Raw genomic sequence first — 26985 nt, forward strand, 5'->3', positions numbered from 1 at the left:
GAAATATTGTGGTATCAGTTTTTCCCTCCAGGGTACCCATTTTAATTCTAAATTTATTTGGTGAACTTAAGAGCTGGAATTAAAATTGACCTTTTTTTTTTCTTTGTACAGGTGATAGTCCATTTGGAAAAGAGAAATGGGAGGTGTGGAAAGATTAAACATCCCAATATCCCAACCAAGCCATGGGACTCCAAAGAGGAACCAGCACTTAAACAATAGCAGACAAAGAAACAAGGATGATGATCTCTCTCATGTGAAGACAATATACAAGAAAGGGCATGGACGATATCCATTTATTTCTGAAACGTGTCAGGTTGTACAGAAAGAAGGAAAAAATGTTATGCACTTTACTGCAAACGAACAGAGTTGGGAGGCAGTTCTGTGCAGCTCAAATACACTGTTAAGGTCTGATCAAAATTATGCTGGAGCCAAGTTCAGTGAGCCACCATCACCAAGTGTACTACCCAAGCCTCCAAGCCATTGGGTACACATGCCCCTAGAGTCTTCTGACCCCAGTGAAATGGCCTTTCAGTTGAAGACCATGCTAAAAGTGCAGGCATAGATGTCTGTAGGCTTAAAATATGAAAGGACCACACAGCTGGAAACAACAAAGTTTCTAATTCTACTATAAAAACAATTCAAAGCTTTTTTTATAAAAGCACTGCCTTTGATATCCTTCCAAGCCGGATGTATGTTTGGTTTTTATTGGACCAGTTTTGTGACTAGCAGTTGCCTATTGGAAATTTGTTTCCTCTTTCTGTTCTTTTTCCTTTTCCTGTGAATAGGAAAAAGTTCAATTCTAGTATAATTCTGTACAGTCAGTTCTGCTATAACATGGTAGTTCCATTCTCATAAAATCCTGTTATAAGAAAATTGCTTAATAGCAGCACCATTTAAACTAATGGGGCCAGAATCTCACTATAATCAATATAAGCTTCATGCTTTAGGAAGTATCCAATTGGTCAATTGTGTTGTACCAAATTCTCATTAATGACACCTGCATTATAGCAGAATGACCTGTGTATTTGAGTGAAGGATATTCCTGTCTTTAGATGTCTTTGGTTCTACCCAAAAAGTGTTGAATCAGAAATTATGTTGACCACCTTGTATTTGCCCAAGCAGTTGGGCATATTCAGCAATGTGTTTCTTCCTGTTTAGAAAAAAAGTTTCATTGCCTTTTGTTTTTGAACTTCTGATATGAAATTGGTTTTGCCTTGGTTATAAAGGACAACTCTTATGATGCCGTACCCTATGAAGAATGTTTTTTAAAAGATGAAATCACAACTGCTGGTGGTACATATGTTACCATATTGTTAGGAGGCTTTGTTTTAATCTTTGAAGCAAAACCAACTTGTGTACTGTAAAGGCAACCATTTAATACTCAGTTTTATTTAAAAATTGAGCATACATTGCCTGCTACTGAGATTAAAATGAGACTTTTTAAATCATTGTACTCTTCACCCAGTTTTAATGTAAAACTGGAATACAAAACTCATTTGGCTTAATTATTGTCTTCAAGAAAAAAACTTCTGTGCAGAAGACAAAGGTCTGGTTGAATTTCAGATTATGTAATTAAGCTATTTAAAATTGATGTGCAAGTTATGAACTCTTGGCCAGTTTTTTAAAAATAACCTTTTTAACCTGTAGAAAGAGCCACAAGTGTAAAACTTGTGGCATATGTATATTAAAGCAGGACATACCTGCTGAAGAAAGTATTTTAGTACAATAGCTAAATGTATAAATACCACCTGTTTCTTGGTGTGTCAAACCTAAGAATATTTTTTCTTAAAAAGAAAAAGCACAAGTATTTCAAGATGCTACGTGTTGCAGTGAGCTTGCATGTTTTAAAGGAATGACTGATTTTTCATTGTTTGGTGTAAGGGGATAAAAGCTATAGAAAGTGTCTTTTCTATGTAAAGAATTTTATGGTTGCTCCATATCCTGAAATGGTCATACCATTTCATTTTAAATGAACAGAAATGAGCAATCTAATAGTACTGCTGTTTGCACTTAATCCAGTTCCCCCCCACTGATGTCTTGTAACCTTGTAATATTAGGATTGTGGCTAACCTGATAACTGACAGCATTCTGATGTTGGCACACTTATACTGACTGCACTGTGTAACATGCTTTTAAGAACACCATCTCATCTGTAAAGTTTGTTTTGGCAGTGGTGGTCCAGAAAGTGGTGTTTATTCTGTTACCAATGTCCCTTTTTTTTTCCCCCTCACGTACCAGGCTTGGTTAATAGCAATCATGATAAATTAAGGTGAATTGACTTATGCATTCTTATGGCTATCACTTCTATATGGTAATCACAATTTTGTTGGGGAGGAATGTACAGCCATTTGGACCTCAATTGATTAAGCTATTGAAACAAATAAGTATCATTCTTGGTTATAAATTTTGTTCTCGTCTCAGGTAACATATGAAGAGTAAAGATTCACCTGAATAAATCTATAATGTTGTATTGCCCTAGAAATATGTGCTGTTTAATTTAGCAGCCCTATGTATTCAACAAAATTACATCCTAATACAACTGTGGCTTTGAATTGTTTAACAGCTAAAGTTGTGAAATGATTACTTAAGTGTTTTTTTTTAACAAATTCCCAAATAAATTGACTTAAATCTGCATTTGTGTTGTAAATTGATTTTTACCCCCTCTTCACTTCACCCATCAAAAATTGTACTTTTACAATTCTTTGTCCCTGTAAGTGGTTTTGTTAAAATATAACTTCAGTGGCAGCTGAGATATGGAACAACTCAACTGAAAAGTAAACTGCACAACCTCTAATTTGTCAAGACCTTTTTGATATGCTGGTGATAAACCTTCAGCTGCTGCTATGTCTACTCATACATAGAGGAATTTGGAAATCCAGTGCAAAATGTGCAACTTCAAGAAAAGTTGAACTTTGGATATAGATAGACTGACACTATAACCCATTCTTCAGTGCAGACAATAGAGATGCTAAATATAAACCAAGTTGTAATTTGCATCTAGGAACACTTGTTTTATTTCTGTTGCTCCATTTAGGAGCTACAGTGCTGAAATCATTCTGGACTATTAACAACAATTTAGTTTATTGACTTGCTTCCCTTGCCTAACTTTCCCCCCCACCTTTTTACTGAAGTTTGAACTGAATCAATTGAGTACCCTGTTGCAAAGATGTCATTAAGTTAATGGGTGAGATTTTTGACAGCCTGAGAAACTACAATGAGCTCAAGAACTAAGTATCCATTCTTATGCCTGAAATGTCAATTCTCCTCCATCTCAGGTGCTGACCTACTTTGCTCTGATCTGCAGTCTTCAGTTTCTCCTAATCCATCTTTAACCAAAACATTTGCTCAGTTGTAGATTTAACTCCTGTTGACACATTTCTTTTAACCACTTCAATGTCAGATTCAGATGTGACACTGATACAAGCTGAAATTTAGACTTCCTTTAGAGACATGCTCCTAACCTAATCTTTACCCAGGTAAAAGTGAACAAGATAGTCCATGATTTTTTTTTAGATAGAGTATCACTGGGGTGGGAAACCTTGCATTCATTTGCCTGTTTTGCAATTAAACTAATTCAAAAGGAAAACCCAATACTTAAAAGATTAAGTGCACATTGATTGGCACAAATGTTGCCAGTACATGCAAGTAAGCCCCATTGACACACTGAAGTTAGTAGTCAATGTAATTCTTTGCATGTGAAGCAAATGTCCAAATACAGAAACATATTTAACATTAAGACACTTGCAAGCTGAGACTGGTTGAATATGATTAGTATCTTGCTTTATGCAAACAGTTGAAGAAAGTTTATGGGTGACTGCTTCACTGAACACCTTTATTCTGCCTAAGTGAGCTTTTAGTTGCTTGCCACTTAAAGTGTTGTCTGGCTAAATCTGTGTCTTGGTTATTACTAGTGTGCTCTGGCAAAACTCAGCACAAGCTAGAAGAACACCTCATTGTCCATTTAGGAACCCCTGTTTGTGGATGGCACAGTGGTTAGCACTGCTGCCTCACAGTGCCAGAGACCCGGGTTCAATTCCCGCCTCAGGCGACTGACTGTGTGGAGTTTGCACATTCTCCCCCATGTCTGCATGGGTTTCCTCCGGGTGCTCCGGTTTCCTCCCACAGTCCAAAGATGTGCAGGTCAGGTGAATTGGCTATGCCAAATTGCCCGTAGTGTTAGGCAAGGGGTAAATGTAGGGGTATGGGTGGGTTGTGTTTCGGCGGGTCGGTGTGGACTTGTTGGGCCGAAGGGCCTGTTTCCAGGCTGTAATGTAATGTAATCTAATCTGTTATCCTTCTGAACTATATCAACTGTTTTAGGGCATAAGCACCTTTCCCCTGCTGTGGTTCTGTTCGCCGAGCTGGAAGTTTTTGTTGCAAACGTTTCGTCCCCTGGCTAGGCGACATCATCAGTGCTTGGGAGCCTCCTGCAAAGCGCTTCTTTGATGTTTCCTCCGGTGTTTATAGTGGTCTGTCCCTGCCGCTTCCGGTTGTCAGTTTCAGCTGTACGCTGTAGTGGTTGGTATATTGGGTCCAGGTCGATGTGTTTGTTGATGGAGTTTGTGGATGAATGCCATGCCTCTAGGAATTCCCTGGCTGTTCTCTGTCTGGCTTGCCCTATGATAGCAGTGTTGTCCCAGATTAGTTTAGTCCACTACAGCGGACAGCTGAAACTGACAACCGGAAGCGGCAGGGACAGACCACTATAAACACCGGAGGAAACATCAAAGAAGCGCTTCGCAGGAGGCTCCCAAGCACTGATGATGTCGCCTAGCCAGGGGACGAAACGTTTGCAACAAAAACTTCCAGCTCGGCGAACAGAACCACAGCAACGAGCACCCGAGCTACAAATCTTCGCACAAACTTTGAACCTTTCCCCTCTCACACACACCAGGACTTGTCACCACACTGGCTGCTACCACACACTACCCATTGTCAATCTCTAATAGTTCCCATTAGTAGCTAGTCATTCCCTAGACTAACCATTTCCCATCCTTTGTTTGTTCAACTGTTTCTTTTTGGGCTCTATCTTCACCTTACAGATGATGAGGGAGGAGAGAAAAGTATGAAAATATTTTAACTACCATCTGTTCTGAAAAAGAGTTACACCAAAACATTGATTTCTCCATTGATGCTGCTAAAATGTTGGGAGATTTTCCAGCAATTTGTTTTTGTTGAAGGAATTGCAGCTTGATACAAACTGCCATTTTTGCACAGTTCAGTTACACAACTAGTATCACAATGGCACAAATCAGGTAACATTTGAGATAGGGGGTCTTCTTGGCTTGACAGCAGCATATGGTGGTGGTAAATGTCACTCATTACTATGGCATAGTAGCAGCGTGAAACAGCTAGCTTCACCTGTTGCTCAAACATGAAGACATTTTACCTTCACAGGGAATTGGAGACAAACTCATGAAAGACATTAAAGCAGTCTATGCTATATACAAGTGATGAGGGTAGCCATTCCAGAAAATAGCACTGATGCACCCTATCTCAGTATATTTGTATAGCGAACAAACAGCATGGGATTTATTGAGATAGTTTCTGATCAGAATCTTTTAGATGTGTAGTATATTTTCCTGCTAAATCTCTATTAGATGTGATTCTGAATTGGATAATCTTGCTGGAATTATTTTGACAACTAATTTAGGATTGTCAAAGAAACAAAGAGCGTATATAGTAAGTTACTTCCTTGTTCATTTCTTAGGTCCAGAGTCAATCTGTTTCATTCAACATTGAGCACAACTTGGCTGTATATCAGTCAGCATTAATGGATGCCTTCTCCATGGTAATGTCTTGAACAGAGTTCACTTGCCAATCAATGAGCAGTCTCCTCATGCAACATAAATGTTGCTTTTCTCTAATTTCTACTCTGAGAATGTACTCGACATGAAAAAAGTTAATGTCATTTGGTTATTGGCATATCAGTATGACTAAAAGCCAGAACAACAATATCCCTGAAACCTTGACTCAGCAACATCAGGAAAAAACTAGCAAGTAACTTATACCATGAGCACTGAACAACTGCACATTACTTTTGAAATACAGTAAGTCTTGACAAAACTACAGTTTGTCAACAAGTGGGAGAAAAATTATACTGTCATCAGTCACTAAGCATGATGTCACTTACAGGCTGCCCTACCTTATGCAGGACCCAGAATTACATATCTTACAAAAGGAATTTAGTTAAATGGGAAAAAATACAGGGGAACAAGATTAAGTGGATTGTTCTTTGAAGGAACCAATACAGATTCGACAACCAAATGGGCTTTTGTGCTGTTTTAACTAGCAGAGGAACCTCGATTATCCAAAGGACATGGGGAGGGAATATTTCATTTGGTTAATTGAATTCCGGATAACAATCTAGCCGAACATCGGTTCATTGTGATCTTGCCGGATAGTCCGATATTCAGATAATCTGTTTCCTCTGTATAACACACAGATATAATTCAGCTTATACCCTTTGGTGTTAGTGCACATAGGGTTCTGACTGAAAAGTAAGTCATTCCTTTAAGAAAACACACCTGAGATGCTTCATTTTACAGCAGATTTATTTACAAGTATGAAGTTACAATCAGCTATCATGAACAAAAAGGATGAACACAACATCCATATTTGACTGAAAAAAACCCAAATGATATAGATTTAGTTGATAACTGGTGCTAAGTCTGCAAGTGTTTGTTTGCACTGCATATCTTGAACTGAATCCTGCAAAAGTTATGAAAAGGCATACCCTGTATACATTGATAAGTGAAGAATCTTAATCACTTTTGAGGAAAAGCAAGAAACAAACTGGACTGTAAAACCAAGACACACTGAACCTACCCTGGCTCAAACACAGTAGGCAAGACCTAAAACTGGCAAGAATTAAAATAAGTTTAAGCAAGACTTGTCACATAACCCTAATGTGATTGAACACAGTTAATTAAGTCACTTACATCAGATTACAGACAATTTTATTCCCAGTTCTGCTTATCCAAATTCACAAGATGAATGGCTAAATATGACCACTCTAGGGGCCAATGTTCTTTATCTTCAGAATATACTATTATTACTTGATTTCAAACGTCACATTTTTCTAGTCATGCAAAGACCTAGACAACTTAGCATTTTGAAGCTTAAACTGAAAACATTTCTAATATAGATGAACTTTTACAAACAGCTTTTATTAAAAAGACGCGGTATAAAAATCCCTTTTGTTTTTACAAGCTTCTACATGAAAAAATGTTTCAGCACGAGATAAATCTGTTTTGGAAAAACGTCCAATTTCTGCATAAGATACAAGTTCCTGCATTTATCTTACAATAAAAAAAATGCAGGTAGTTTGTCTAACAGCATTAGCAAATTATATCTTTACAGCCAAGAATGAAAAGAAATATTCATGCAAAATGCACAAATCAATACTACGGAAAGCATGCCAGACTACTGCATTGCATAAACACACATGAAAAGAACATAAGGTTGTGGGCAACAAATTGCCAATACTTTTTGATTGTGCTTAATGTGACCAGTTGGGTAAAATAAGGAGAATTTCTATAAACCAATCCCCCAAGCAGAGTGTTTCAGGCAATTATGAATTATGTAAAACCCCACACTGAAGTTATGTTAATACAGCACTGCATTGATGACATGTTCTTTGTTAACAGTAGAATATACAAAGTTTGAATTCACACAGTTTTGATTTGTACCAGCAGCTTTATTAATCCATCAGAATATTAAACTGGGAAAACAATTTAGTATCTATTTGGACAATTAGTATAGAGGGCACTGCTTTATAAAAGAATTACTAACAGTAACATAGCCGCGAATCAAATATACCTTTCTAAATTTGCCTAAAAACAATAGTGAACAAGTTGACTTTCAATGAACCAATGAGTAACATTAATGTTAATGGCACTTTGAACCTTATTAACTGGTCAGTTGTAGTTACTGCATCATTCAGTTTAAAATCTTTCAAGCACCATCAACAAATTATTCTCGCACACTAAGTTTTCCTGTAGTCATAAAACAGTACCCACCTTCTCTTAACTACAAGACCCCAAAAACAAAAAGAAAAGCACAAATGGAAGCTGCAAGTTGATGAACGACCATCCATCGCTTCAGTCCTCATGGTGACTATCAGACTTGTGGCCACTCAGTGACCTGGATTTAGATCTAGATCTGGACCTTGAATGGCTGCATGACCTCGATTGTGAACGTGTCTTAGAATCCTTTCTGGATGCTGATTTTGATCTTGATACGGATTTTGATCTGGATCTTGATCGGGATCGAGATCGTGACCTGGATCTTGATCTAGAATAGGAACGATGGCGACGTCTGTGCCTATAAATAATTGCAAATGTAATTAAGACGAGCACGAGATTACATTTAAGGAAAACAAATCAAATCAATTTCCCAGGAAATAAAAAGGCATCTCTTCATTCTGCTTTCCGTCTATCTTTTGCTGGTTTGTGTATAATTTATCATTGTAAAAAGCACCTTACCTGAGTATTTAAAAACCAAAAAAACAAGATGGAGAAAAATAAGAATGGCGGAAGAGGCAAGAGTATATAATAAAGCATGCAGGAATATGGGACAGAGAACGTATGGTAAACAGCTTAACTGTTAAGTGCACAAACAGCTGTACAAGTCAGGATAAAGCCACTTGGTGCCTCAAACCTGCATCATAATTGAAGGTGGTCATGGGTGATCAAATTATAACCACAACTTCAACAACTGTAAGTCAATGTGCCACTTATCCTTGTATTAATTACAACAACATGTAAGGAGCAGGGAATCAAGAATAATTAACAAATTAAATAAAACAAGATATGGCAGAACAGATGGTATGTCCCTGCTGCAGCACGTCAGAGCTGCTGGACACCAAGGTGATCCAGGGAGAATGTATTTGTAGTGTGTATTCACAGCTCATCAAACTTTTGGTCAGAGTTGAGATGCCAGAGTCTTGGGTGTAGACCTCCTGTACACTGGAGGTTTTGGAGAGGGGGGGTGGGGGGGGGGGCGGGCTACCTGGACACTTCACTTCAGGGAGTACTCACATCTATTATATTAGGTAATTCAAATTTGGCCATGATCAGGGACAGGAATGTGAGATTTCAGGTGACATAGGTACGGTGACTCGGGGTGTCAGGCTATTTTGGATTGGGGTTGCATAATGAAGCAAAAATAAACAGAGTAAAAGATTGCTTTGGGAACAGTGACCATACATGGGAGAATTTAACATTCAACCTGATTGCGAGAAATTTGGGTCAGAAATAACTACACTAAAAGTAATTACATAAAGATGAGGGCTGAGTCAACTGGACAGGACCTGGAAAAGAGTTCAGCAGAAAAGGCAGCTGTTGAACAATAACAGACATTTAAGAAACTAGGTCATGGCTCACAAAGCTATATAAAGGAAGGATTCTTGTAAGAAGGTAAACCAACTAAAGCTAACCAAAGAGGCTAAGGATGTCAAATTGAATGAGAAAACACATACAAAGTGGCAAATATTAGTGGTAACCCAGAGGATGGGAAAGCCTTAGAAGTTGAAAGATGAGTAAAATGGGGAGAAAACAAACTTTGAGGATAAGCTAGCAAGTAGCATCAAAACAGACAGCATGTGGCTGTTTAAAAAGGAAGACAGAGGGAGGCCAAAGTGAACAAAAGCCCCATAGCAAATGAAGCTAGAGATATAATAATGAGGAGCCAGAAAATCACATTAATCTTCACAAGACATTAGTAGCATTCCAAAAATACTAAATGACTCAAGGGACAAAAGGAGTAGAGAAAATAAATACAACTATCACTAGAATAAAAGTGCTAGGAAAGCAAATGGGGTTAAAGGCATATAACTCCCATGGACTTGATGGATTCCATTCTAGGATAAATAGATATAGAGATAGTGGATCGATTGGTAATAATCTTTCAAGAAATCTTAGTCTAGAAATCCTCCAGAATCTAAAAGGATGTACTGACAGAGCATTTAGAAATACATAATATTAATCAAGCAGAATCAACATGGCTACACGAAAGGGAAACTTTCATGCTCAACAAACTTATTAGAATTCTTTCAGAAGGTAACAAGCAGGATATATAGGGAAATATTAGATGGAATATATCTGGGCTTCCAGCAGACAAGTGAGGTTATATGTTAGCATGGAGAAAGGAATGCTTAACTCATAGAAGACATTTGGGACTACAGGGCAATTTCAGGATGGCAACTTGTAGCTAGTGGAGTGCATAGGGATCAGTGCTGCAGCCACAACAATTTGCAATATATTAAAAATGATTTTGGTGAGGAAAGTGAATGCTTTATTGCCAACTTTGCACAAAAAACAAATACATGGGAAGTGAGTGGCAAGAATGACAGGAATACTATTAGGTTCTGTGAATGGACAAAAACTTGGCAGATGGACTATAATGTGGGAAAATAGGTGATCATGCATTTGGCAGGAGGAGGAGAATATTATGAAAATGGAGAAACATTGCTAAAAACTGCAACACATGGATTCCTTCTGCACAACTAAAAAGAGCTAGTATCAAAGTTCAACAGGTAAGTCTTGTTAAAATAATACAAGATACTAGTTAGCCCACTTTGAAAATATAGTGAATAGTTTGGATACTTCATCTAAGGAAACATATACAAACATTGGGGGCATCCATAGAAAGTTCAATAGGCTGATCACAGATATGGATTGACTTTCTAGTGAGAGGTCAAGTAGGTTGGGCCTGTACTCACTGGAATTTGGAAGAATGAGAGACGGCCTTACTGAAACATACAAGATTGTTAGATGGCTTGATAGGGTAGGTAGAATTTATTTCCCTGTGTGGGAAGAGTACATAATCAAAGAGGAGAACCTGAGAACAGAGAACATGTAGTCAGCTCTTTAAAACAGAGATGAGTAGGAATTTCTTCTGAGGTTGATGACTTATGACACTACTCAAAGGGTTGAAGCGGCTGGGCAATTAGGTTTATTCAAGGCTGAGAAACTTCTAATCAACAAGGCAATCAACGGTTATGAGGAAAAGGCTGGAAAGTGATGTTCAGAATTATTACATCAGCTATGATCTCCATGAATGGCTAAGACTTGATTAGCCAAATGGTCTACTTCTGCTTCTATGTCATAATCACTTCAAATATGTAATTGTGTTTTCATTTCTTTCTTATAAATGAATAATATAAATGGGTTGTGGAGGAGGTCTGCGTGTTGAATTATTTCCAGGGTGGTGGAAATGAACGGTGAAGAAATGTAACTCTCGCTGAAGAAATGCATGTGGAGTCAGAACAGGAAGACAGCATGGGTAAACATTGTTCAGGGAAATCTTACTGAAGTTTGCCAAGTAATGTTTAAACTGTGCTGGAGCTAAGCAAACTGTGGCCATAAAAATATCTCATTCACTGATATGAGTTTTGAAGATAATAACCTAGACAATTGCTTATGTTTCTTCAAACAAAACTTTGAGGGGGACTTAGCGAACATATATCCAACAACAGCTATGGAGACGATGATGTAATTTTAAAAAAACTAAATGGGTCAAATGTAGGAATGGCAAACAAACAAACAAACAGTCATTAAGAAAAAAAAGGCATACAAGAGAGAAAAAAAAATTAGTAGAAAAGCTCAGCAGGTCTGATTGCATCTGTGGAGAGAAATCAGAGTTAATCTTTTGGGTCAAGTGACCTTCCGAACTGATTTCCTTTCAAAGATACTGCCAGACCTGCTACATTTTTCCAGCAGTTTTTATATTTGTTTCTGATTTACAGCGTACAGCTCTTTTGGTTTTTATTAGGTATACAAGAGAATGGAGACAACTCACTACAGAAAAGTAGAACAATTGGGTCTCCTCCGAAGATAATCTGGGAGTTTTACAAAACATTCATTTAAAGGATGAAGGCATTGCTGGCTGGCCAGCATTTATTGCCCATCCCAGAGAGTAGTTAAGTGTCAATCATAATGTTGTGGGTCTGCAGTCACAAGTAATCCAGCCCAGGTAAAGATCCGCTTTGTAACCTAAAGGACATTACTGAATCAAATGGGTTTTTCCTGACACTCAATGGTTTCATGGTCATGAGACAGTGAATTCCAGGTTTTTATTGAATTCAATTCCCACTCTCTGCCTTGCCAGTTTCAAATCCAGGACCTTAGAGCATTACCTGGGTCTCTGGATTAGCAGTCCAGCAATAATATTACTAGGCCACAGTGTTCCCTCAGAGGATTAGCTACCTGAGACAAAGCCGGACTCTCAGGACCCTCTGAGCAACCAGTGCAATAAGGAAGCACTCTTGCTTAGTATTTTAATAAAGGCATGTCACAGTTAGCGGAATAGAATCTAGGTTGGTATATGTCAAAGTCGTTTGACTAAATTAGTGTCTTATTGCACCCATTGCTTATCAGGGCTACAAAGTAATGAAGAACCTAACTTTGCTTTAAAAAAGTATTCAAAGACTCTTCTTCAACCACTTTTTCCACAGAGAGCTTCAAATACTTAGACCCTCAAAACAAAATGTAGCTTCTAGAGTTAAATTGGTGACCCTTTATTTTTAAATCTTTAGTGCTAGATTCTCCCACAAGAAAATATCCTGATCGCATGCATCTTGTCAAAATCCCTCAGGATCTTGTATTTCAATTAAATCACCTTTTACTCTTCTAAACTCCAGTGAATACAAATCTAATACATCCAACGTTTTCTTATAAAGCAATCTGTCCATTCTAGGTAGCAGTCTAGTAAACCTTCTCTGAACTGCCTCAAACACATTTACAATCTTTCTTAAATAAGCTGACCAATGCTGTACATGGTATTCCAGATGTGGTCTTACTAGTACCTTATTTAACTAAAGCATACATAACTTCTGGAAGTTTGTATTCCATGGCCTCGCAATAGATGATAATATTTTAAAGGCAAAAAGTTAGCTTTCCTAATCACTTCTTGTACCAAAATGCCTTTTGTGATTGATGCCTCAAATTCCTCTGCAATCTCTCACCATTTAGACTCAGTCTCATACCAAAGAGGTCAATATCCCACTATATACTCCATTTACTATACCACTGCCCACTCAATCTATCCATAACCCCTTATATTCTCTTCATACCTTATGTTTCTATTCTGTGTTAATTGCAAATTTAGCAACCATAACATGAGATGACAAAGGCAGCAAAGTGGAATGCCTTTGATTATAAAGAGAATTCAAAGCATCATTCATAGGCATTTAACTACAGTTGAACTGGGGAAGGCAACAATCAGAACTGCAGTTTCAGTGAATGCAAACTCTAAAATCAGAGGATATCTTTCCTTGCTGGATAGCATACTCTGTAGACATGTGAAAAAGAGTCAAACTCATCAACTTATCAAAAATACATCCTATAACTAGGTATTCCAAGTTAACAATTCTATCACGCTATCTGCACATTTTTCTATTACTTAGAAAACTCCCACAGCATTCCCTTCAATTTCAGAAACTTCACGCTGATGATTGAATATGAATGACAGCCAATGCATTCTGCTTGGCCCTACCTGTCATTGAAAGAGTTGCTACGGCTACGTCTACGCTTTCCACTTGATCTGCTCCGTGAACTGCACAAAAAATAAAAGACCAGTGAAATAAAATTCACTGAACTGGAGAACAAAATGCATTGTAGATGCCAGTGTTACATACTTTTTGGGGCTATCAGATCTCCTGCGACTTCGATCGTAAGAACGACTTCTTGATCTCCTCCGATCATAACTTCGACTCCTGGACCTTCTCCTCCTATCATAGTCATCATACCGGTCATATCGTGGGGAACTTCGTGAAGATCTTCGTTCCTTTGATTTCATCTGACCAGGTGCTGCAATTACAAAGACAAAAATATCACACCATCATCCGGAACATCGATCGTTTATTGAATATATCATTTTTTTCTACCAGTGACTTCCAAAACCTAGCTTCACACGAAACAAACAATTTTGCGAAAACTCTAGCAGCTTTCAGTGAGCACATACTGTTAGTTTTATGTTGCCCCTGCACCAAAGCCAGCACCCCTCAAACATATTCTAGAATGTATCAATCCCATATGGAAAGTTTCACTCACAGAAAACTTCACATTCAATATATTTGCTTAGCTATAAATGTCTGTCATTAAATTTTTCAACTTAAACATGGTTAATACCTCAGTATAAAGAACAGCATGTGTAAATTCAATAGGTATAAAAGCACTGGCTTCTATCACATTCACTACGCTCCATGCACAAAACAGACCATTTCCACGAGTATACAATTTAATTTAGATTAATTATACTTACTTTTTCGATCACCTTGAGCGAACTGGATTTCGATCTGGCGGCCACAGACCCATTTCCGGTCCAGGTTGTGGAGTGCATCTTCTGCGTCACGAACATCTTCAAACATGCTAAGCTGTTAAGGGGGCTTTTCACTTTCACAGGTTTCGAACACATCCTACAATCTTCAATACACATTTTCAACCACAACATTGTTTTGCCAAAACTTAGAAAATTTGTTTGTGTGTTATATTAAATTGCATAAGATGTCAAAAATACATCAAATAGCTTATTACAAAAACTATGCAGGTTTCTTAATATTAATAAAATAGGGTTTTCATTCAAATTTTCTAAGTGAATCATAATGCAAGTAATAAATGCAGAACAGCAATAAAGACAGTATTAAATCCTGATGCAAAATATTATTAGGTCGTAACTACCCCATTACCACATGAAATTCAATCTAGAATTATTTCGGATCTCAGTCTGGTCCCATTCATTAATAAAATCATATTTAACAAAATGCTGCAAACAATTCAATAGTGACTTGTAAATTAACATAAATAAATGTCACGTTGCTCGTCAAAAAACAAAATAACATTCAAGTGTATCACTCCAGTAGGATGTATTCTACCATGGAGGAGTAAATTATAATAATGTGCTACAAGAGTAGCCACTGGACAAGGACAGAACATAGGCCTGCTCATTTGGCAAGTGCCTTCCCACAGCTTGCAGGCATCCTTTAATGAATGTCAAGCCCTGTTTTAATTCACTAAAATAAGACACCCAGTAGTGCCTGCAACTATACATCTGCAGCATCTAATTGAAATCATGAAGGAAGACAAATATGGGACTTTTTGTGCAAAAAGTGACAGATGACCTCGACAGAAGTGACAAGAAAAAGTTGAATAAAATATAAAAGTATTCTAAACCTTAAAAAAAAGTATTTCTGTACTGGTCTTCTGTTGAGTCAGCAACTGGAAACAAAAAAAAATCAAAAACACCAGACTCAAAACCAATTTTTGAAAAGAAATAAAAGGAATGAATTTATCTGCAGCACAGACTACAATTTCAGTCATAACCGTTTTAATATATACTTGTATTATATATGGATCATTTAAGTTTGTAAAATCACAGTTAATAACAATATTTAAGAGCAAAATGAACTGTTTCACTATGGTAGGATACAATATCAGGACTTTGCTGGTTACCTTAAATTTGGCTGTAAACTTGACCTTGCACCGTCAGCTTGACCTTTAACTCTTTAAGTGCTTGCCAGAAGGACTTGACATGAGGCGCTGGCCCAAATAAGACACTTGGCTTTGACTTTGACAAAACAACCTTTTTTCCAATTGCAGACAAATCGAAGCCTTGACTTTTTCCCTCTTCAAGCTTTAATCTTTTTCACCCTCCCTCTCTTTTCTTCAAGCCTGATCCTTAAGAGGTCTTTGGCTTGTCTGCTTGTCTTATGCTTGGGTTCTATCTAAAAGGCTCTTTCATACTTTCTTTGTGGGTTCGCCAGTTACAGCGGATTGCTTTAAATTTTCTGAGGCAACAACAACAAAAAGGTTATGTCAGGGGATGAGTATAAAAAGACAAACATGCAGGGTTTGAAATCACTTTTTTGACTACCACCAAAATTAGCCAAAAAAGACACCAGCAAGTATTTTTTTTAAAAACAGCTAAAAATTGTGTGTCACATTTTCCATTTAGATGAACTTGTGATCAGACAAGAAATACATACCTTACAGCAGAATATAAAAAGGAAAAAAAAAGTTAGACGAGCAACAGTGGGGTGCACTATATGAACCCAGAACCAGCAAATCCCTGCAGCAACCAACTCAAACAGCACATTAATTAAACAAAGCAGAGCAGTAGGTCTTTTTTCTACTGGAAGCAAATAGCAGCATTTTATTCAGTAAGCTTCCTCGTCCTGCCAACATGCATTCGTATTAACAGGAATATTAGAGTACACCAACTCTGTGTCAATGTTTACAGTTAATAGCCAGATTATACCAAAATACTTACCAGGTAACACATATTTAGTTATGCACTGGAGCACACAAGCTTCAATTTAAATATTAATGTAACTTGAGCTTATAGTTTTCACATAAAGGAATATTATGCACAGTTCATGAAGTCATAAGTAAAACGAGAATTCATTCCAGATTAGATGACCTTGTGGTCACAAATTTGGTTAAATATGGGACCTAAATTTTCTGAAAATTACATTTGCCATAGTAGCTTTCCTTAGACAAATTTGCAGGTCTCAGACCATCAAGTTTCAAAAATAAGCAAATTATATAAAAATTGAGGGGAAGGAGGAATGAAAACTACATTTAAATTTTCAGCTCAAAATATGCGTTTGCGCAAGCCTCAAGTGACCTAAATGTGCAGAGTACAGAAGATCAGCATTCCAAAGTTAAACTGCACAAGTAAAATTGATAAAAATATTAAATTTGAATTTTAAAATTTGCTATGTGCAAATTTGAATTGCAAACTAATAATTTATTACTGGTGTACATTAACTAAACCCATAAAAAATGATGACAGCTTGCGTCTGGGCAACATAGATGTTTGAGTCAGGTAATGAGAAGAGTTGCGATTATTTAATTCAGACCAGTAGCTGTAATACAATATAGTATCAGATCATCCAAACTAATTTTACAATATCATATCAAAATTCAGCAAGAATAAACTATTCGGCCCTTAAACCTGCTCCACTATTTTGAGAAGATCTGATTGTGGCTTTAACTACTCATTTCGAACTATTCCCCAACGAGTGCAGCATTAATTCTACCTATCTACCCATACCTTAAAAATATTCAATGATCCCACCACCACTGAGGAAGAGAATTTCACAGACCCAACAGGAATAAATTCTCATCTCTGCATGAAATGGGAGATGTCTTCTGTTTAAACTATGCCCCTAATTCTAATTTCTTGTGGAGAAGGAAGCATCCTTTCAGTATTAACTCAGCTAAGTTGCCTCATGTTTCAATAAGATCACCTAATTCTTCTAAACTCCAATGAGTAGAGGCCCAACCTTTTGCTATAAGACAACTTCTTCATCCCTGGAGTCAATTAAGGAAATCTATTTGAGACTATTTTGGCACTTTTGCACAACGCACCCAGAAAGAAATGAAACTTTTGCAGAGAGAGATAGGGATAGTACCATTGCACAAGACCCAGCACAACAAAAAGGACAAGTAAACCTAGCCAATTAAGATGCAGCAAATCTTTTAATCACTTGAATTTAATTATCAGTTTTATCAATTGGCAAATGCTCACCAATAACACTCACTCAGGCTCAGGTTAGGTTTATTTGAAAATCTCACACTTTTGGTGTGCTGCTCCCTTCGCCAGGTCTTTTTCCAGACACCTGATGAAAGAGAGCGCTCCAAAAGCTTGTGATTTCAAATAAACCTGTTGGACTATAACCTGGTGTTGTGAGATTTCTGACTTCGACCTCATTGCAGCCTTGGTCCAAAGTGGACATGAGCGAAAATCTAATATCACATCCAAGCATTATTCAAACAAGCATGGAACCAAGCTGCCCCACTAAAATTCAAGTTAATGGGCTCAGAGGAAAATTCTTCAAAGGCTAATGTTATATCTGGCACAAAAGAAGGTAATTGCACTTGTTTGGAGATCAATCAACACAGCTTCAGATAATCATTGCAAGGTTCCTTGGAGCTGTGTATTAGATGTTATCATATTGAACTGTTACATAAAATGTGCCATTTTTAAAAAAAAACAGGAAATAGGCCTGACAATTGCAATGTTCATCTCCAAATTCCTCAGATAGTGAATCAGTAAAGGTCTGAATGCTGCTGAATTACCAGTTAGCAATCAATATGCTTGGGGGAAACCATGCATGAGTAAATCAAGGGTGATCAGTCACAGAAGTGTTGATTGCTACAGGTCTGATGCTGGAGACTGTGGCAAGTATCATCACAAGGTAGGAATCAATGTGATGCACTGATCCCATTAGCCCAAGAAGGATTAAACTGCAAGAGCCAAGAACATTGACAACTTCCAGTTTAATTGGCACCTAATCAACTAATCTAAACATTCACTGTTTGCAATATTGGCTGCAGTGTGTACTAACAGGATGTGCTAAATAAACTCACTGTGGATTAATGCCAACACTTTCAACTCCACTACTCAGGGCAAGGACAACAGGTGCAGTACATGGAGATATTGCTGCTAACTTGCACACCCCCCCTGACTAGACATCTACTGCTGGAAATTTGGGTTCCAACTGCTCAGACATTCACTGGTTTTTAAATCCCCATTTGAAATATTCAGACTTTCTGCTTATTCTAAATTTAAATGTTTAGATGTTAGGAAATTATTACAAATATGCATATAACTAGCCATGCAGTATCAGTCAGATGAACTTTCCAAAGAAGCATTTATTAAAGCTAGCTCAGTTTAGGTCACTGAGTGAAAATTTGCTGTTAGACTCAGCACATCAATGTCCAATCAATAAAACATGCAATATAGCCAACCTTGGTACAGGTTCTCTAATAGATGTGCAATGCTCCCTCAGGAAATTTGTTTCCAATATGTACACATGCTGGCTGTCATAGCATATTAGATTTAATTCTAATCAATTTTGTGATGCAACATTCAGTAAACAATATTTTCAGAATTAATGCTGTTCAAGCAAAGAGATCACAGTATTTTTAATGCTTTAGAAAGTATGCAGCCCATTACTGAAATCTAGCTTTCTCATATAGCCAGAAGAGTAAAGCTGTTTTAATTCAGATATCACAGCCACATGCCAATGCCTGATATTTGTGCTGCAGAATCAGCTTTCTTCACTTGACAACTGATAAACCCGTAAAAGCTTGCCTCTGCAATAGTAAATGTGAAAAGGTTTTTAACTGAAAGAATCTGGGAACCGTAACATAGTGATAAAATTACCCAGCATACATCCAGAGGCCAGGATTAATGTCTCAGAGGCTCAAATTAAAAATCACAATAAACCAAGTAGAGAAATTTAAAATCAATTAATCAATGATCATGAAACCAGCAGATTATCATTAAAAATCCACTTGGCCTTAATGTCCTTCAGGGGAGCAAATCTGCTCTCCTTACCCTATCTGGCTTACTTTTGATAGTCAGGCCCAAGCAATGTGGTTGACTTTCACTTCTTATATTCAAACCTTTAGGCAGATCACCACCATCTTACTCAAGGGGTAACTGGAGATGGGCAATAAATGCTAGCCTCATCAGCAGCATGCATCAAGGATTTTGAGGTATATATAAAAAAGAACAGCGGATGCTGAAATTTTGAAAACAGAAATTGCTGGAGAACTCAGCAGGTCTGGCAGCATCATGTGGACAAAAAGCAGAATTAGTGTTTCAAGCCCAGGTGACCCTGAAGATCTGAGTTTCTCCAGCAACCTGTCTTGAGAGATATTTACATTGGTACTCAATGCAAGATACATCAGGTCCATCCATTTGGACCCAGACACTTTTAGAGTGAGGAAGTCCAAACAACCTTTCTCTTTAATTCAGTCTGTAGCACTCACTGAGTCAGATGATTGTGGATCACTGTCCATCCCAAGAACTGAATAAAACAATCTAAGCGATTCCAGTGCAGCATTACATGTATTTCACAGTCAGGGGTGCTATATTACCATCGAGTCGTTAAACCAAGACTCTATCTGCCCCCTCAGACGGACATAAAACATCCCATGGAATTATTTGACATGGAGCACGGAGCTATCCCTGGTGTTGTGGCCCATGTTGTCCCTCAAAACAACAAAAACCTGATCTAGTCATCAGCACATTGTTGTCCGCAAGTGTTTTGCAAATCGATTGCTGTATTTCCTACAACACACTTGTCTACAAGTGTCCACATTTTAAAAAGGAACTCATTAACTGAACTGCTTATAACGTTTGGTGGTTATGAAGGGTAAAAGTCACGTCTTTTTAACGGTTTGATTACACTGGATTTCTACAAAGTATCTTTCATTCTGACAACCTGCTTGAATTCCAGACATTTCAGGGTACTGAAATTACTCATAGATGGCAAAATGAAATGTAGCACTCTATATTTAATGTAGGACATTTTGAAAATTAGGAACAAACAATGATACCATGAATTTTGCATGATCAAATAACATTTCATGCTAAAATTCAGAATGTCAATCTGACATCTCAGGGAACGAAGCTGAAAAATCAAAATTACATGGACACCACATAATACATATCATGTGTTTTTCCCATAAAGCACTTTTAAAAGCTAGATCAAGTGGTGATGCAAGCTATGAAGGGCGTTTTACTTTTATTTACAAATGTCTGCTTTAAAAAGTTACTAATTTTGATGTTATGTTAGGTATGTGCTAAAAAACAAATTAAATGTGCTGATGCAAAAGACATCAGAATGATTGGTTATGTGCAAAAAGCGCTGCAATATGTACTCTAATGAATAGTTTTCTTCTATATTATAATTAAATACAATTACAATGGAAATCAAACCTGATGAAATTACTTTATTCGCAATTAAGTTTTTGGTATTTACTCCTGGTAAATTGGGAGTGTAAAAGAAAAATCGACTCCATCACTGTGGTACAGCATTTAAAACTCCAATTGCTCAGCAGCCGTATGATATTACACTGCTGCAAATTTGTGCTAAATTTTTTGCCAGTATTCACATGCTAATTGTCATGTATATTCACCCTCGTGTTTCATTCGGCTCTAGTTCAAACTGCTATTCTCAAAAGCTTTCAGATTTTCCAAATGTAATTGTTGTTTGGTAGCACAGACTTTGAATATTGCTGAAGAGAGACATTAACAACAAATTTAATATAATCATTACTTGTAGCATGGTTTATCTATACCTGCTAAAAGCAATCACCTACAAGGGCCCAATCTCTGCCAAAAGGAATACATCCAAGACCTTAGCCCTTTTTTGTGAATTTCCAGAAGTGTTTGGAAGGCCATAAATTCCCATTGCTTTCTCCACAGCAATGACTCAGCCAATCAGTAACCTTTTCTCCTGTAGTATAAATGGTGATTGTTTTAGATTTGCCAATCTTGCATTTGGCCTGATCGAACTGGGTACAAACTGAGAAGCTTTGATTATTATGCATCTTTTCAGTAATATTCAACAAACTGTCATCTTATCCAGTAAGGCTGAAGCTTATAATTTCATAACAATGTTTCACACATGCAAGTCCCCAGTACAGTCCCCACCACTTAAAATGTCCACATTTCAAACACGATTCAAAATGTGAAAACTATTTATTTGCAACAACGTCAATTTTAAAATTGTCGGTCACAGCATCAAGTGCTCCATTTACTTTATGCACAGACACTGTATAAAGAGTCTCTAATGACTTTTTTTGGATAATGATCATTGTGGAGCTTTATTCCACTAAAACAGATTACATCAATTTAACTTAAGCAGACTCCATGTCTTAAGGGATTGAATCAGTTTCTCTACAGTGAGAACAACTTTAACTATTTGATCTGTGAAGTTATTAATCATGGTACTTGGGTGATGAAGGTGGAGGAGCTTATCAATTTGAGAGTAATCATGATCTAAACCACTCAACTGTTAATACACAAACAGGTTAACGGATTAAAGTGGACAAGTGCTCCTGTGTTACAATATTCATACTTTAATTAAACTAATTAAGTAGATTAACATCAACCAAAAATTCAATGCTTTTTCCTCATTAATTCTTCAGTGAGAGCTTAGTTAAAATTGTCACCAAGCAAACGAAAAGGGACCTTTACAACCATATGAAAGCATCATCTGTTATAGCCACTAAGTATAACAGGTAAATCATGTGGAAATGTGTGACCGCTATAAGAAGTGGGGACTGTATTTAGCAACATTAAGGAGTTATACCTTAAATATCATCCCTGCCCTCAAGCAGTAATTTCTAAAAATATAGAGCCACAATGAACCAGATTGAACTTGACATTCAAATGCATCATAGGATGAAAAGACCTTGGTATGTCTGCTTCACTTGTTTAGGAGAACTGCTGAAGAAAGGATATTGTATATATGCAAATCCTCTTGGACGACGAGTGTAGAAGTCAAGGGGAACGTAAACATCTACTATTGGGCCATAGCGACCAAACTCACGACGTAAATCCTCAGGCCTAAAGTACCATAAAAACGATACAGGTGATTTGAAACACAAACTTCCCACTGTGCATGTGAAGAGTCCAAATTATCGACATTAAACCATCTGAAAAGGAGATTCTATAACCATCAAGATTTTGCTCTGGAACATCAAATCAACTTGTAAACTGTCCACAGGATGTCAGGAATAGGATCAGTCAAGTTGGTGGTACTCAGGTGAGCGAAATGGCTAGATGCATCCCATTTTAAGAAATGGATGACTTAGTTATGCCTCAATTTTAGTAAAAATTTACAGTTCTTCAACTCTCCCCAATTATTTAAAATATTATCCAGAATAAATATTCCAGTGAAAATGAATTTATAACCCAAAATATTTGGCTTCATATTCTTCTGAACTAAATATGAAGATGCATCCAATGTAACCTAGACAAGTTTCTCAAATTGCTTCTTCAGTGTTTTACAATTGACTCTTTCTAGCCACTCGGTTCCTGCTGCCTCTCCCGGAATTTCCAGCCTGTCCACAGTTTAGCATCTTGTGTCACTGATGTGTACTTTAAAAGAATTGAACTGAATTAGATTAGTTGCTATAAAACTAATTTTAAGTCTATATATCATTTCCTGGACCTTTCAACCCATATCCATTTTATTTCAATCAATCAATTTTCTATTCCCAATTTAAGGAGCATTTATAGCATACAAAGCATTTCCATCTGATTCAAAGTAAATGCCTCCAAATTTGAAGAAGTCCAAATCATTCATTACTGCAAATGTAAGAAGAGTTGCACAATTAAATTCATTATAGCCTTTGGTCTAATTTAGTTCAAATCAAAAAGCAATAACACTGAATATTAAACAGAATAATTTAGCTTACCATCTTACTTATCCCTATTTTCCAAGTAGAAAGTGACATATTTAGCTAAAAAAACTAACATTCTAAAACTGTATTGTATTCCTTTGTGCCAAAGATTTAGTAATAAGACTTCACTTTACAATATTAGGGTTCTATTCAGCATTTTTCAAAGGCTGACACATTGCTCCTCATTCATTAGTCAGGTTCTTTGGAGATGGGAGATAATACTTGCGCATATTATAAATATTCAAGTTATTAAGTGATTACATAAATGTACAAATTGCTCTGAACATACCAAATGATTTTACCCAATATTATTTTTGTTTTACAAAGCATTCCTATGTTTTTAGGAGCAACATTCAACACATTCATTTCTGGCTAAAATTATTTGTTGAAATACTATTGCATTATATTTCAGTATGGTACTATGCTGTTTCCAGGTTGAATCAAACACCAAAGGGCTCCCATAATAACAATACAAAAACTGTCATAGAGCAGTACTATAAAGGCTAGTTTAACCTTTACATCTGCATTTAGTCAATAAACATTAGCTGGACAGCAAGCAAGCAGCTGGCATGTTTCAGACTATGGTTCAACTCAAATCACCATTGCTGGTTGCCATGGAGAACACGTGTGCAAATGTCAGTTAAATACAGGAATGGCTTAACAGAGTTAAGTATTTGTGTCACAGCAGTTGAATCTGAACAGTTTGCTCTCAGAAACAGACAGACAGACAATACCAATTTAACAAGTCATACAACTAAAATGAAGATCACATAAACCCCCAATAAGAAACATAATATTAAAGCCTTGTGTGAATTATTTGTGCAATTAGAATCAGTCATATGGCATACAAATCGACCCTTCGTCCAACTAGTCCACGCTCAAACTAAATTAGCCCCACTTGCCTGCATTTGGAATGTACTTATTCAGATGTCTTTTAAATGTTGTAACTGTACCTGCATCCACAACTTCCTCTGGCAGTTCATTTCACACACAAGCCCACCTTGTTTAAAAAAAGTTGGGCCCCCCGTGTCCTTTTTAAAGCTTTCTCATCTTAAAAACATGTCCTATAGTTTTGAATTCCCCCACCTGGGGAAAATACCTTGTTTTGCGTCATATCTATGCCCCTCGTGATTTTATAAACCTCTATAAAGTCACCCCTTCAACCTCCTATGCTCCAGTGAAAAATTCCCAGCCTATTTTTACAAGTCAAACCTGCCATTCCTGGCAACATTCTGGTAAATCTTTTCTGAACCCCCTAATTTAATAATATTGCCCCTATACCAGCGTGACCAGAACTGAACAAAATACTCCAGAAGAGGTCTCACTCATGACCTCTACAACCTCAAAATGACATTACATGTAAATAGTTTGGTGGCACTGGATATCAGATACATTTAGCTTGATGTGAATACATAGAATATTCCTACAAATTCAGAGAAGACAATTCAACCTCAGTCTTTGGAAATTAATTAAACAGATGAATACATATTAATTATAACTACTCAATTTGTCAATCTTGCAATCTTTACAGCACTATATTTACGCATTTACACACTCATGGCATCTCAAAACGTGTTTTCTAACATTTCAAGTTAACATCACATAACCTTTGGTGCAAATAAGTTCAATAACAATTCTGTGGTATGGAAAACTTAACAGGCTCTTACTAACTCAGTAATTAGTGATTTATACTTCTGTTTTGTGACAATGAACAGAAGACACTTGTGTTTAAGGAATCGACATTACCCAAAACCCAACATTAAAAAACATTGAATGGCAGAGCCCCATTATAATGATCAATAACACCAGTCATTAATCAGAAGCCTAAAAATTAATCCATTCCTCTTTCCATAGGCTGATACTTTCAGCAAGTTTACTGACCCTCACTGCATTAAATTTCTAAAAAAACTTCAAGCACAAATTGCTTATTTTCAAGAACATTGCAAAAGTATCACAAACCAAGCAAAGTTTTAAAACCCATGAAGCATATTAGTTTAATTTTTCAACAGCGTGAGATCTTAGGAATTTTTGCTCGAGTTATAGATGTATATAGAGTCAAGAGATGTACAGCACAGAAACAGACCCATTGGTCCAACTTGTCCATGCCGACCAGATGCCCTAAATTAATCTAGTCCCATTTGGCCCATATCCTTCTAAACCTTTCCTTAGTTATATATCCATCCATTGCCTTTTAAATGCAATTGTACCAGCCTCCACCTCTTCCTCTGGCAGCTCATTCCATACACACACCATCCTTTGCATGAAAAAGCTGCCCCTTAGGTTTCTTTTAAATCTTGCCCTTCTCACCCTAAACCTATGCCCCTAGTTCTGGACTCCCCCAGCCCAGGTAAAAGACAGTCTATTACCCTATCCATGTCCCTCATGGTTTTATAGATGTTTATAAGGTCACTCCTCAGCCTCTGACACTGCCAAAAATGTTTACATGCACTGTAAACTCAAATCTATTGCAAATATTTTGATGGATAAATCGGTCCTGACTACACAACAGATTTAATTAAATGAGCAACATTAAATGCTTAACATAAAAATCATAACTTTTCAAAGCATCTCAAGATCCATTCACTTAGTACCTATACACTCAATTTTTCTGACGCACTCCTGGCTGCCTCCCACATTCTACACACTGCAAACTTTAAACCATCTGAAATTCTGCTGTGTCCTTAACTTTGACATCAAGTCCTGCCACCTTGCATTTGATGACCTGCATAAACTCAACTGTAAAAATTCTCATGTTCAATTCATCCACGGCCTCACCCCCTTCCGCTTCATTAAACTCTTCCGACTCCGCAACCCTGCAAGATTTCTGCACTCCTCTAATCCTGGCCTCTTCCTAATCCCAATTGACTTTGCTCCAGCTTTGGCGGACATGTCTAGTGTTACGCCTCATTCGTAAACTGCAGAATTTCTCTCTCCCTTTCCTTAAAAAAAACATGCTTTAAAATCCACCTCATTAGTCAAAGTTTTCGTCAACTACCCTAATGCCCTGAATGAGGCGCGGTGTCAAATTTTGCTTTATAATCCTATTATGAAAAATCTTTATTAGGGCACATTGAAAGCACCTTTAAGTGTTTCTTCTTTGTTTTAAGCGTTTGCAATTTCTTTGCCTTTTACTTATAATTACCCAAGTGTGGAGCGAGGAGGCTTTTAGAAAAGCGCGGCCTAAGTTGTCCCACGTTACTTGAAGCAAATATAAACCGCATTAAGCCCTAGCGACGACTGGAATAACTTCAGCATCTTCCGTGACCCAGTTACTTTTCCAAAAGCGGGAAAGATCTGGGGCTAAGCAGTCACTCGGTGAGAAGCTGCTCCCGGATCTCCGGCCCGGCCATCAGGAATTTTACTGAGTCCGGCCAAGGTGGTGGAAATCAAGGAGGCCCGCCGGTCGAAGTCGCCGCGGGCTCCCTCTCCCCGCACCACCCGAGGCTGGCGCGCTGTCTGTCAGGGGCCGAGGCCCGCGGCCTTCACGCGGAGGCAGATCCCCGCGCCCGAGCAAAATAAATCCCCGAATCCGGCCCTCGGTTGGTTTAGCATCCTCACCACACTGTCTCACCTGGTGCAATCGCCGACATTCCTGACGAAGAGAGAGCTGTTGGGCGGGCGAGCGTACCGAGACATGGCGGCGGCAGCACCGAGAGAAAGAGGCGGGCTGCGACGCCGCGCGACCAGTGCGCAGGCGCGAGGATGTGGACCCCGCCCATAGAACCCACTAGAATCCGCGTCACAAGGGCACGTTGACCAATGGGGGCGCGGCTCC

At 37.7% G+C, this 26985-nt stretch overlaps 1 protein-coding gene across 2 annotated transcripts; it reads right to left on the minus strand.

The window, feature by feature from the left end:
- Positions 1-6536: 6536 nt before the first annotated feature.
- Positions 6537-26906, minus strand: LOC122563465 (serine/arginine-rich splicing factor 10-like). 2 transcript variants are annotated; one of them, XM_043717212.1, is made up of 6 exons: positions 26782-26906; positions 22267-22371; positions 14266-14369; positions 13640-13811; positions 13498-13557; positions 6537-8325 (listed from the first exon to the last, which is right to left on the minus strand). In XM_043717212.1, the coding sequence occupies exons 1-6, from the start codon at positions 26844-26846 to the stop codon at positions 8103-8105; spliced, it is 729 nt and encodes a 242-aa protein (XP_043573147.1). In that variant the 5' UTR covers positions 26847-26906; the 3' UTR covers positions 6537-8102. The 2 variants fall into 2 exon arrangements, with proteins under 2 accessions (XP_043573147.1, XP_043573148.1); XM_043717213.1 differs by lacking the exon at positions 13498-13557.
- Positions 26907-26985: the final 79 nt, after the last annotated feature.

The sequence above is a fragment of the Chiloscyllium plagiosum genome, chromosome 27, assembly GCF_004010195.1.
Source record: "Chiloscyllium plagiosum isolate BGI_BamShark_2017 chromosome 27, ASM401019v2, whole genome shotgun sequence".
Lineage (NCBI taxonomy): Eukaryota > Metazoa > Chordata > Chondrichthyes > Orectolobiformes > Hemiscylliidae > Chiloscyllium > Chiloscyllium plagiosum.

Bases quoted from the DNA above. Each gene is read 5' to 3' on its own strand.
- LOC122563465 (XM_043717212.1), bottom strand. From the start codon at position 26,846: ATGTCTCGGTACGCTCGCCCGCCCAACAGCTCTCTCTTCGTCAGGAAT. The intron at 14,370-22,266 runs ATATCCTTTCTT...ACAGCTTAGCAT, and splicing joins AGAGGATTTGCATATATACA to GTTTGAAGATGTTCGTGACG. The intron at 13,812-14,265 runs GTAAGTATAATT...TTGTAATTGCAG, and splicing joins CGCTCAAGGTGATCGAAAAA to CACCTGGTCAGATGAAATCA.